The sequence below is a fragment of the Citrus sinensis genome, chromosome 4, assembly GCF_022201045.2.
Source record: "Citrus sinensis cultivar Valencia sweet orange chromosome 4, DVS_A1.0, whole genome shotgun sequence".
Taxonomy (NCBI): domain Eukaryota; kingdom Viridiplantae; phylum Streptophyta; class Magnoliopsida; order Sapindales; family Rutaceae; genus Citrus; species Citrus sinensis.
The window spans coordinates 28,543,864-28,557,385 of record NC_068559.1 but is presented as its reverse complement, the minus strand read 5'-3'; the positions used below and the strand labels follow the sequence as shown (position 1 = coordinate 28,557,385).

General features: G+C 35.3%; 3 protein-coding genes across 3 annotated transcripts; 1 reads left to right on the top strand and 2 right to left on the bottom strand.

Moving 5' to 3' along the window:
* Positions 1–131: 131 nt before the first annotated feature.
* Positions 132–2,014, bottom strand: LOC102631263 (protein CYSTEINE-RICH TRANSMEMBRANE MODULE 13-like). Its single transcript, XM_006482959.4, has 3 exons — positions 1,832–2,014; positions 1,509–1,707; positions 132–373 (listed from the first exon to the last, which is right to left on the bottom strand). Exons 1-3 carry the CDS (start codon positions 1,875–1,877, stop codon positions 325–327), a joined length of 294 nt encoding a protein of 97 aa, XP_006483022.1. The 5' UTR covers positions 1,878–2,014; the 3' UTR covers positions 132–324.
* Positions 2,015–2,558: 544 nt separating this feature from the next.
* On the top strand, positions 2,559–4,018 carry LOC102606662 (GEM-like protein 5). Its single transcript, XM_006482960.2, has 3 exons — positions 2,559–3,023; positions 3,187–3,461; positions 3,566–4,018. The coding sequence occupies exons 1-3, from the start codon at positions 2,723–2,725 to the stop codon at positions 3,773–3,775; spliced, it is 786 nt and encodes a 261-aa protein (XP_006483023.1). The 5' UTR covers positions 2,559–2,722; the 3' UTR covers positions 3,776–4,018.
* Positions 4,019–8,642: 4,624 nt separating this feature from the next.
* Positions 8,643–10,031, bottom strand: LOC102606966 (hypothetical protein). Its single transcript, XM_006482961.4, has 2 exons — positions 9,618–10,031; positions 8,643–9,138 (listed from the first exon to the last, which is right to left on the bottom strand). The coding sequence occupies exons 1-2, from the start codon at positions 9,852–9,854 to the stop codon at positions 8,794–8,796; spliced, it is 582 nt and encodes a 193-aa protein (XP_006483024.1). The 5' UTR covers positions 9,855–10,031; the 3' UTR covers positions 8,643–8,793.
* Between the last annotated feature and the right edge of the window lie 3,491 nt (positions 10,032–13,522).

The following is a 13,522-nucleotide window of genomic DNA, read 5'->3' as shown; positions in this document are numbered from 1 at the left end:
ACAGCAATCTTTGGTTGGATTGGTTAGCATTGGAGTTGATTCGGTTCTCCACCGTGAGTATCGGAGTTGATTTTTCAAAAAGATCAACATATACCAAAGCTTCAGCAGTACTAAGAGTTAAAGAAAGCAAATCAGAAGAAACAGATGCAAATGTACAACAGTTCAAATTGACAGTTTGTAACAACACAAGTTTGATTTTAACATTTTGGCGTCCCTAAAGGATGTGTAAATACTATTTTCTACTGTCGTTCATAATTGTCTGAAATATCCCAGTAAAAGTAACAAAAAACACACATAAAACCAGTGAGAAGAATCATGCAAGGCCTAGAAGCACAATTCCTCCAATACACAGCAGCAGCAGAGTGCAGCCAAACTGCATATATAAGGAACAAGCAGAAGAAATTAGTTAGAAATCGGCCATCATCAATTTGATAGAAAAAGCCATCTCATATAACAATGAAGATTAAAGTAGTTATTTGAATCATATCCACAAGCCTTAGAAAGATTGCACTCAATTTAATGAAGTGTTGTCATGTGTCCCTTGCATTAGGTTAGTCCTAAATTGATAATATATTCAAAGAAGAAATTCTCTCTTATCTACCAAAATACACACTACATTCAGGTCCTTATTACTCCCAATTCCATAAGCACAAGCACTTTCTGAGTTTACAATTGGAAGATATAGAGAAAATGAGACAGTTAAGGTCTAAGAGTAGGGCATTGCACACAAATGTCCTACAGGCTACAGCAGAGTTAAAGTTCAAGGTTCAGTGTCCGTTCTTCAAAACTAAAAAGATTTTTTGCAAGTGAAATTCTAGAAAAAAGGCGCTTTCAAAAGGAAATAACTCAATAATGGCATTTTCTATGATCATGTTGCATTGCATAGAAAGATATCTAGGTTCTTCTTGGGTTGTATAGTCGGGTCTAACTTTTCAAGTACTCTAGTCCTTTGAAGGTTGTCCTTTAAGCTATAGTCTCTTCTAAGTTCTAACATGTGCTCTCGAATCTCAATCTAGTCTTACTTTCCTGAATACCAGAAAACAAAACAATATAAATATGAGAATAAAAATATGAAGCCCCAAATGGTACATTTTCATGGATTGAATATGTACTGATAAATATTACTCTTGGGCCTTGGCAAGAGTAAACCTCTGTTTTTCAGGGGAAAAGTGAGAATAAATAATAAGTAAACCTTGAACAAGTAAGTATGATATGTAACAAGCATCTGTGGTATGTGCTTGTGTCATTTGCAGCTGCGAATTAGATTGCTGCAGTTAATTTGGTTTGAGTGATTCCCAAAAAAAAAAAAAAAAAAGCGCACATGTATCATGAAGCTATAATCACCTATTTCTGAAATAAGCAACTTCAAAATAGAAAATAGAGGGCAAAAGATAATTTCCATCAAACACACAAGTATAAATAGATGTCTTGTACATTCATTCCAAATACGAAAAACAAAATTGTTTGCACCAATAACTTTGAAAAGACAATCGAGAGGTATAGCATACCATCCCTTCAGGCATGAACAGCATCCAGTGTCATTTTGGTGATCGTCCTGCGAAGGCTGTGGAGCCGGTGGTGGTGGAGGGTACACTTCATTGAAGTATCCCTGATAGCCAGGTGGTGGTGGTGGAGGAAATGGCTGCCCCACTGGCGGCTGTGGGGGTGGAAAGTCTGGCTGTGGAGGATATGGTGACGGTGGCTGCCCTGAATTGTGACATCAGAGAAATTGCTTAATCAAATTTTAAAAATATATATACATACATCCATACAAATACCAAACACGTGAACATAAAATTGCAGAAGCAAACTGAATCCTTTAGTGACTTGCCTGGAGGGGGACAAGGAGAATCATGAGGAACAGGATGGTAACTCATTGCTAAGAGTTTTCAGACTCTAATGGTACAGAATGATAGGGCAGTAATTTTGATTCGAGTGTGAAAGCCCCTGTATAAACCAAAATGCTCAATTGTAATGTGAATTTAGTAGGAAATTTCCCACTTACCATTCTTGCAATGATTGCCGAAAAGAGCAGAGAACATCTTAGGAATAGAATGCGTTACCACGTGTCGCGGCGAAAGTGGAGTGATCCTAAAAGATCCAACCGACTTTCTTGTTCCTCTCGTCCATCAACTGCCTTTCAACATCATCACATCACACGTTCACTTGCCGTAGCGTAACGCTCATCTCTTAGGCCTCAACCTCTACGACTTGCTACGTAAGATTTGAACATCTACAATTCAATTTCTCAACGTTCACTAGCAGATAAGTTCTGTTGGGGGGACCCATCAAGGAACTTTAGAATAAAATCTATAATATGTAATTGAAAATTTAGAGAAATACTTGCTACTCACTGGAATGCAGCCAAAATAGACATTAACCATGCACTGGAAGCTTCTTGCCTTTTTATTTTATTTTAATAGTTTACATTATTTGACTAACAAATGGTCCACAAGTTACTGGAATTTGCCACCTAAAGCTCTTATGCCTCTGGATAAAACTACGCCGCTAAGGATTCTTCCAAAATCTAGAATGTTGTTGCTTTCTCCCTCCGGCTTCGTGGCCAAGGAAGCAAATCATCTCTATAAAATGGGTAGATTAGGTAAGTTACTCACCCGTGACCGTGAATAAACAATAAATCCATCAGAATTTATTTATTTATTTATTTTTGTTCTCATAGCAATAGCCTCAACCTTCCAGTCAATCGACAACCAGCATCACCATGACAAGCACACCAGAAAAATTGTCAAGCACTCTGACAGAAGCTCCACCTTCAGAAGAAGAAGAAAGAAAGAAATGGGGTACCCATATCATGGGAGCGCCAGCGGTGCCTAGTGCTCACCCAGACAATCAAAAGGCAGCCTCATGGAACGCCGAAAACCGCCAGCAAATCTATCATCAGTCTTATGTCGAGTACTCTCCTATCGACAAGCCAAGTAACAACCCTTTGGAGCCTGTAATTCACGCGTTCAATACTTGGAGCACCAAAGCTGAGACCATTGCCCGCAACATCTGGCATAATCGTAAGTTACTTTCCTGTCCGCTAATTATATATCAAACGCTATGCAGCTGTAATATATATATGATTCGACCAATACATCCATATTGATACATATTAAACGCTATGCAGCTGTAATATACATATGATTCGACCAATACATCCATATTGATAATATAAATTTGCAGTGAAAACCGGTCCCTCTGTGTCGGAAGCTGCATGGGGGAAGGTGAATTTGACAGCGAAAGCAATAACAGAGGGCGGATTTGAGTCTCTCTTCAAGCAGATTTTTGCAACTGATCCGAATGAGAAGCTAAAGAAGACCTTTGCGTGTTATCTTTCTACAACAACTGGTCCTGTTGCTGGAACACTCTATTTATCAACGGCCCGTGTGGCTTTTTGCAGTGATCGTCCCTTGTGTTTTACTGCTCCATCTGGGCAGGAAGCTTGGAGCTACTACAAGGTACGAATAAGATGATCATCAATATAACAATACACTCAATAAACTGTATCAAAATATAGCATTGCATTGGTAATTTAATGATCTGAACAACTTATCTTGAACAGGTTATGATACCTTTGGCGAATATAAGCTCAGTCAATCCAGTGACATTAAAAGAAAATGCATCAGACAAGTACATGAAGATTGTAACTGTGGAGGGACATGAATTTTGGTTCATGGGCTTTGTCAATTTCGAGAAAGCAACGAACCACTTGTTGAACAGTTTGTCAGAATACAGAGCAACTGGAAGTGCAGGGCGAGTGGGCGACCAGTAGCTGTGTAAAATGGTTGTTGGAGCCGTCATGTGACTCAAAATTTTCTTATGCACTGCTTTTGGTTGTTTCTTTCAGTTTGAGAATTTATAGGTTGGTTTGGTTGTAAAGCTGTAATTGATGTGGTATTTTGTGTGTAAAGATCTGAACACAGGTCGCTTGTGTGTTTCAATATTCAAGTGTAGAAGATCAAATTTTAAATTCAATTCACTTGTAATCGGCTTACGCATACGGCCGAGAATTTCACAGGCGTCTTTCCTGCGGATACTCTATATCTACCTATACGGTAAATATAGACACGAATAGCACGGGCCTCAAATGCAAGAATTGGTCCATTAGTATTAGACGATTAAACCCACCCAGTCCGTGAATGTAAAACCTAGGCCACGTAAAATCATGCACATGGTTTGTTCTAGGGTTGGGTTATGAAAACAAATACTGTGATTCTTTAGGGACAAAACAAATCTTCTGACTACACCCCTTTACCATTTCAGCGCGATGTAGGCATTATTTTGAGTGTCAAGAGTGCATGTTTTTGTGTTCCTCCCTTACAAATGAGGACCCTAATAACCAATGTGGAAATATGAATGTATATGCTCATGGTCATGGGAGAAGCAGGCGCGTCTACTAGATGAGAACTTACCTTAGAAGCAAGAGTAGTGCTAGGTGTAGAGAAGCACGAGAGAAAGACGAGAGAATTTTATCCTCTCTCTCTCTACCCACTCACTCTCTCTCTCTACCATTTTCTGTTTTATTTCTCTCGTGCTTCTCTTCACTAAGTAATTACTTAATTGATGAGTGAATTATTCTTTTTTTTTTCTTCTTTTGGGCCTATTGACAGCATTCAAATATGCAAATCTCATTAACAAAATAAATAAATAAATAACAAATAAAAAGATGTACCCGAAACTAGAAGTGTGAAAGTATGTATTGACGTAACAATTATTATTTGTAGATAGTTGTATCAAAATTGTTTCTACACAAAATGATTCACAAAGCACTCACAAGGAGATGGGAATAACATGCAGATTAGAGACGATTTTTGGCCATGTTTTTTTCTTATTGGCCCCATTTGTAATCACATTAAATCGAGTCAATTAAATATTTTCAATTCCCTCAATTTCGCCGAGTTTGCAAGTTCCCGAAACTGGCAATACTAATTCCGAAGGAGTCACAGTGAACTTTGCTCACGACACGGGGTAAAGTTGCTAAAATCAAACAAGAACATAATAATATAATAAGCATTGTCATTTACCGAACAGGGAAATGGGAACAATCATATTATGGATCAAATGATTTAAGTAGATGAAGAGAAAACACATTATCACTACTAGATAGCAACCAAAAAGTTGACAAGAAAGAATACACGTAGTTTAAAAAATTAATGGGGCAAAGTGCATAACAGTGCTACGTGCAAGTAAAACTGTAGAAGGATGCAGAGTGAAAGAAAGACAGAAGAACAAGGATATTGAACGAGACAAAGATTAACAGATTCCCTATTTCAGAACAGGCTGAATCATAAAAGGATAAAACTGTAAACAGGGGATGCGAGTCCTTATCTTCCCCCAGTAACCAAGTATCAGTTCAATTTCTTTGTCTTTGACCAACTGACAATTAACATGTAACACAAAGAACGAGAGACATTTATTAATTTTCATTTTCCCTCTATTATCAATATGATAAGATATCTCTTTTCTGTGGAGGCACTGCAAAACTTTATCTAGCTAGCATCAGTGCATCAGTGGCTGGATTCTCTTAAGTAAAATAATATATTAATAAAAAATAAATAAAATTAAAAAAAAAAAAAAGAGAAAAGAAAAGGAGGCAAATTTGATTTGATTAGTTTCCTCAAGAGTGCACAGTCCAGTTATGAGGGTGCTCGTCGGGTGATGGACCATCTGAACTAGTTTTGTACTATATTAAAGCCTCTCTCTCTTTGTCTGTCGCTCTCTGTCTGAATTTTCGAATCTTTTAGGACGGAGGGCCTCACAAGCACTGCCTGCCTGGTGCATCCTCCCTTTTCTACGTACAGTCTTTCGAGCTTCATCTTGTCAATTTTCTACCTGCAATTTTTGCATTTAAATGTTTTCGTTAACCCGCCCTTAATTAAATTTTGCCTTTAGTGACCCCCTATCCTTTCAAAAAATGAAAATACTCATCATCAAACATACAATCATATTCTTATTTAACTATATTAATGAGATTGGTTTCCCCAAAGGAACAATAAACGAGATGTACGCACAACATTGAAAATGACGGTCTAAATTATAAAGGGACTTGGTGTGTGTCCATTCTTAAAAAGTTAAAACAATAGTAACCTACTGGTGTTTTAGAGCAAACGACCCTGAAGAATCTATGTCCTAGTCCTACCCCGGTTTTATTATTGTTGCTTCCCCCCCCCCCAAAACAGTTTTACACCTTTAAGAAAGAAACAGGTCGCTGGAGAAGGTTAAATCCTTTCCTGGAGCTGTAAATTTGAATCATGTGGTGACCACTCACAAGTCACACACTGAGAAAAGCTGCTCATCCTATTCTTGTTTCTATCGTAATGTTGTTATTTTTTTTTTAATCGCATTCAATTCTATTAGAAAAAAAAAATAATCTATTAGAAAATTGTGGTTTTTTTTTTTTAAATTTCTTTATTAGTATTCAATAATAGCCAACTGCCAAGTTACGACATATCTAACTTACCAAGTCCCTCGATGATATACGTTCTTTATTTAATTTGAGGATAATGACCGACTGGTAATATATATTTTATTTCAGTGGAAGACACGGTTAACAAAATTTCGGTTACCCATCTAATCAATTTGCATCGGCCAAGGGAAAAAAAAAAAAAAAGAGAGAGAGAGAAAACTTACGGGGGGCATATCTGTAATGTGAAAATTCCACCCAAATTGACTCAATTAACAAATAATTAGAAACAAACCGGGTGTTAAATTAGTGAAAATGGGTTCGAGTTTTCTGCCCGTATTTGTGAGGTTGATTGTGTCAACGAAGGCTCGGCTATCAGAAATGTGACTTTACTCCATTGATAGATTCGTATAAATTTTTATTTTGATAATATGTACGGTAGAACTTTCTTAAACTAATACTCGATAAATTGATAATTTTAATTAAAGAATAAATTTTCAAAAGAATCTTATTTTTTTATAGGACCTAATTAATAATTAATTAATTTAAAAATAAATGCACATGATATGTCTATGATGGTGCAATGCTTTTAGCGTTTAATTAGTTATTGTTACTTTTTTTTTGGTTAATATCTTTTAGATGAGAAATATTGTTATATTGTATGTGCTATGTTAAGAGAAATAAGAGAGAGATCAACTCAATATTTTGTCTTCTCTAACGAGTTACGATGTAATCATAATCCAGTCAAAAGATTATTAAGTGATTGATCCACTTAAGAAAGATCAAATCAAAATGATATCATACAACTCAATAGAATCACTACATTATTTAATTATACTATCTCTATACTTAATAAAAATTCCTATCACGAATGTGATATTATCTTATAAATTATTAACTTATTAATATTAATTAAATTAATAATTTTTTATAATTTCAAGACTATTAATTTATTAAAATTCTAATGTAATTTGAACATATATAATATTTATTTTTTAAAAAAAAATCTAAGAAATGACATTTACAGTAGGGAAGGGAAGACCTGTTAGATGCTTGAAGTGAGTAGTCATTAACGAATAACACGTCGGATTCAATTATAGGCATCTAACCTGAGGTTTTTACAGTAATATGTGATGTTTCAAAGATACAGAATTTATTCTCTGACCCATCGATCATTTTCTTGCTCGATCGATGCCATTGCCATCCACTTTTCATTTTGTCAATTGGGTAAAAGTCCAAAATTTTGACGGTGTTACAACTTGCAAAATTCAACCATACATGAATCTAATACAATTTTTTTTAAGCATAATTTTATTTTGGGTCATGAAAACCGGGGGAGCATCAGTTCATTGATTTGCCATGTTTTGTTGATTCGTTAATAATTAAAGCACCTTAATGATGAGTCACAGAGACTAGTTTTAAACGTGATTGCAGTTTGTCAAACGGACGGAAGCAGTTGACCAAAAGCATAACAGAAAGTGGGTGTGCTACGAAAAGAATTTACGTGTTGCGTCGTGATTGGAACATACACATCATGTTTTGGACACCTTCTCCTTTCAATTACCTGTTCATTGGTTAATATTTAAAAAAAAAAAAAAAAAAAAAAAAACAGATCAAAACCTTCTTGTACGGCGGGATGATCGTATAGAAATACGTAGATTAGTTTTTATACACACAATGCACATGTGCACATCTTTTGATTGGATCCAAATTGAATAATTCGTAAACGTCAATGGAGTCCATGATTACTCTTACTTTTACGAGTATGCGTGTGCTGAGTGGAGTCCATCTGCACAGAGCTGCCGGAAACTTGAATCTCAGAGGATAATGTTAATGCCCCCAGGGCGGACTCCCACCACATCGTGTTTACCCTTTTAACTATTTTTTCTTTATATTTCACTTAATCCTGGACAATAGATTTTCCTTAAAATTACTGGACGGATAGGGTGTGTTCCTTTAACCTTTTCGAAAATTTGAGACTGAAAGTTGTAATGTGATCCGAAAACTGGAGAAAAATGCAACAACTAATTGAACCTAGCAAATTAGAAAGAACAGTATGTCCGTCCACGAACCATACAAGCAAGAACCAATCTTCTTAACTATGGTATACAAAAGTTGTGACCTTCTTGCTGGTTAATTCCTTTGAAAGCTTTAAAGCTGTTTCAGCGGGGACTGGATACTAAAATATTATTAGAGGAAAAGGAAACTAAAGGAGGAGAGAGGATTAGGAAGAATGAAACTAAATTAATTAATCATATTTGTCTTGCATTTCTTTCATTAATTCCACACAGAAATTCTTCATAATCACAGGCACCATAAAGCACGGACAAAAAAATAAAAATGTAAAATGAAATAAGAAAAAGAAAAATAGTGAGAGGGAATCCGATTCAAGGAGATTCATTTTCAGATCGATCAAAATGAAGAAGTTGGCCATTACATTTGGGGCAATCTTCGACTTGCTTAGGCACCATGAAGTACATGAGACAGCTCTTGCAACCAGCCACCACCAAAACGTTATTGTTATTGTTGTCCTTCACTGATCGATGATAATGTTCTTTTGATGATGGAGCTGGAGATGATTCTGATGTTGACTCTTCACTATCATACGAGCTATCTTCATCTTCATCTTCTTCTTCTGAGTAATAGAAATCTCCACTTGACTCTGCCGTTGTTCTCGGATCCTCCTTTGCTTTCATCCCATTCCTCCAGTTTATGTAATAAATCTCTCCCGTCTGCCAACACACACCCACACATCAAAAATTAACACACGCAGTCAGCGTCGGCAGAACGAAAGCGGAAAAAACAAACAAACAAACACCACAATATCAAATTTAAAAATAAATTTAAATAAAAAAAAAAAGCTCCTAATCAAAATCAAATTGGCCTACATCAATAAATTTTCCTTCAAAAGGGGTAAAAAAAAAAGGTCTGCTCTTTTTAGGGTTTTGGTGATTAACCCTAATATTGATCTAATAATATTGAGTGTATGTGTTGGAGAAAGAGAGACCGGCAAATACCTTAACTATAATAATTACGCGGCAGAGCGAATATACAAAAGGCAATAAAGAATCAATAAGACCATATTCCACTTTCAGGAAGCAACAAAGAAAGCACAAGATCTGCTATGGCTCCTCATTTATTGCTTCTGTAAAACGAAAGGAACTGTATTTTGTAACTCAAGAAAAGAAAGAAAAAAAAAAAAAGGGCTAACCTTTAAATCGAGACATTGCTCCCAATGATAAGGAAGCGACATATGTGAATTGAGCTCTAAAGTGGCGTCGCCGTTTTGGAGATCATCGTTGTTGTTAATATGATCATCTGAGCTTGATGATCTTCCTATGCCTCGGCCTCCATTAACGCCGCTTCTTCTTTGATGATTATTCAGCGAACAATTCCGGAGCGACCTCTCTAAGGATTCTGTGATTGTCGACATGTTCGGTGCTGTCATTTTCTTTTTCCCTATCTTCAATAACAAAATCCGGAGAAATATTTGGTAGTGGCTAGCGAGTAGTGATACGAAATCTGTTAACGAAAGGAGAGATTTTGAAGGAGAGAATATGAATAAAGTAGAGGAAATGGAGGAGTGGTGGTTTTTGAGTCTTTGAATTTGAAGACAGGATTATCGGGTCACACTCTGTGAATGCGCGTGGGAGTAATGGACAGGAACTCCTGAGTGGGCCCGAAACTGTCAGCTTCAGGAATCCTTTGCGTTTTTGTCTCGCATCAATCTATTACACTAGTATTTGGTTCAAATGAGTGGCGCGTGATATGACATGACCCATGCAGCTGCAGCTGCTTGGATAATTGTATTTGATTTGAAAATTGTTTCAACTTAAATGGACTCTTTGGGAGGTTTTAAAAAAAGGAGAGTTTGTGTAAAATGCAGGGAACAAGTAAAATTTTTTTTTTGCAGTTATCAACAAGAATTGCCGCAACTTTCTTTAACAGTTTCTCCTTTTCGATTAAGTTGGTGGATTTCTCAAGTGGCGGATGCCTTCTGCTACTCGCACTCGCTGTTATGCACGCGTGCTGCGGCAACCTTGGGCTATTTGCTGTATTATATGTACCGGTACATGCTTCAATTTTATACATTGGCTCAAAGTCAGAAATGCTTTTAATGAACTTTCCCAAGGTGAAAAGCTTTTAGCCTTGGGGGTAGGCAATTCATTAATCTGCTTGAATTTTGATTTTTTTTAACGTTAGAGAAATGAGTAAATTAAGCTTATATTAATTTTTTAGCTTCTTATTCAAACTTAGGTGGGTAATTATAAAAAAAAAAATTATTTGAAAAATATTCGGTTAAGTTCCTATAGAAAATTTGAATTGAAGATCTGCATGGTTCATTAATTAATTTTCTTATTTTTATGATGTTGGTTGATTTTTGAAGACTTGTATCATATTTTAAATTGATTAAGTGAACCAAATGACTTCACTTCTAACCAAGCACTTTGTCCGCACTTACATTTTTAAACATTTGTTTAAGATATATATGACCGTGCCCCCTGAATGCAATAGCATTATTAACACTTTTAATAAATATTTGTCAATACTTTGTTATGGCGCAACCTAAGTGTTCGACATATAATAAACTTTTTACATAGATATAATAATAAGTGATTTAATTAGAGAGTTTTAGATTTGTAGAATTAGTTGTTCAACTTCCAAGTTCCTGCCACACACAAAGTTACATATAAAAGCTGTATTTTATGAAGTGCGAAAGCTTCCAAACTACGTATTGCTAAGAAGTCGGTCAATCTAAGGAACAATGTAATTAGAGATTATATCAAATCTAATTATTATTATTTTTTATCATCATCTACAGAAAAGCGCAAATAATTTGCTTGCACGCTCATGAAAAGTCAAAACGACATTAAAAATTGTCTGTTCAAAAGTCAAACAAAACCACATAAAGGGGATGCAAACGAATGCCGCGTTATTGCACCTTTGCCAGTCAACCAAGCACTCTAATCTCGTAAGTTAATGATTTTGTACGTCTAATTGCCAAAACCAGATTGTGAGCGAACGAAGATGAAAATGTAGAGAATAAGGCCTTGGCAAGCCAATGTACAGTAATTTTGTTGAATTGAAATGCTTGACTGACGAGTATGGTTCGCTATCGAAACCTACTAAATCTTCAAAAGCCATTAGTTAAACAAATTGAGCGAACTGAGCGATAGAAATCGAACAGGGATTTAATTTTTGGAACAAAGAATGGAGGGAATGGACAAAGAGAAACAGACGAGCGTATTAAGTAAAGAGTCGCCAGGCCGAATGTATTGGGGGAGCCGCCGCCTGTAGCTGCTTTCTGAAAAATTTGATGAGAAAGCAAGTTTGTATTTTATTTTGTACCTGTACGCGATATGCATACGTTCGTTCATACTTTGAATTAAATATTAAATAATAATTATAACTTCACGAGATGGTACGGGGGGTATAGGGGCCTGCTGTTTGTTCAAATTTTTAGCAGATAGGACCAAAATCAACAGGATTTTTTTTTCCCTGATGTGGAATCTTTTTCTGAAACTTGTTCAGTTTCTGACACCCATCACCCCTCTTTTTCTTTGCACTAATATTCCCTTGTGATCTGGATCCCTGGGATGCATCGCTTTCTTGCATTCGTAAATTATTTCTCAAAAGAGTAATGTTTTTTGCACACAAGGTTACATGTCACCGGTAAAATAAGAAATTTTTTTAGTAAAAAATAAATTAGTTAATTTTATTAATTCTTTTTCTTTTTCTTTTTCTTTTTCTTTTTTAATGCAGAAGTGTCTTCATTTATTTGTCATTTGTAGTTTTCTGTACAATTCTATTCTATGTACAAATAACATTACTCTCCTTAAAACAAATTCAATTTTTTTAAAAAATGGAGTAAAACTGTCAAAAACTAGAACAAAAAAAAACCATCAAAACCTAAAAAAAAAAAGAATTGTCTTTTTTTACGAAACTAATCTTATTATTACATAGATCTAAAAATAAAAAAAAAAGTAGAGATACATGATACATAAAATGTTTCCCAAATAAATAAAAATACATAATATATGTAATTTAATGAGATCCGTCAATGTAAGGTTTAATCATAATATTAGTTTATGTGCGTTTTGTTTTGTGGGGAGGGGGGGTGCATGATTAATCCTTCTCCCTAAAAAATTGATTAAAAGGTGGCATGTTTTGGCGAGTTTCCCCATTCATTCCTCCTTCGCTAGAACATGCCCTCGTTAGTGCTCTTGGTCTTGGGCGTGCTACTTTTTTGTTTATTAACGCCAACACTCCACACATTTTTATACAATTAACTAACACTTTTTTACGCATAGATAGAGAGGCATCTATAGAAGTCTTCTTGCACGGATAAACATGTTCTATTATTATAAAATTAATCTAATTCTCGTTCTCTTTGTCTCTCTTGGGTTGAGCGAGTGTTGCTGCATTTTCATATTTATTTTTTATTTTTTATTATTTTTAAAAAAAAAAATGCGTACAGCTGGAGCCTAGAATTTTGTATGGAATTGTGTACGCATTTTGGGAATTGGTCGTGCCCATTTGTGCTTTTTTGTCAAAGCCCAGGAGCGGAGAATGGTTTCCGATTTTAAGTATAAGCAAAACGATAAGCGGTGATTACGTGCTTCAAACAACCAATCCAGAAAGCGCAGTATCGAACCAACCTTAATATCTTAGGTTATTTAAGTTATTTATTTTTTTCTTTTTCTTTTTTTTTAATCACGGGATACTAATTAATACCACATTCACACAAGTACTTAAAAAAGCTGAAAGCCTTCCATAACCATTAACCAAAAAAAAAAAAAAAAAAACATTGCGTGAACTTGTAGGGGATTTTATTAATCTTGACTCAAACAAGAATAAGATCCGTGAATGGATGCTCCTCGTGGGTTTATTTATGTACAATCAAAATGATTTGATAAGCACTATAAAAAAAATTAATAATAAAGACCCAATGAGTGTCTAAATCCACTTCTATTAGTGATATCAATTTATTTAGAGGGAGATAAGATCATCAGTGCACTATAATAGCCATTAAAGTGACTATAATTTTTGTATCCCCATCTCTTTGGAAATATATGAAACTCAATAGATTCGTTTATTTTATTTTATTTTATTTTT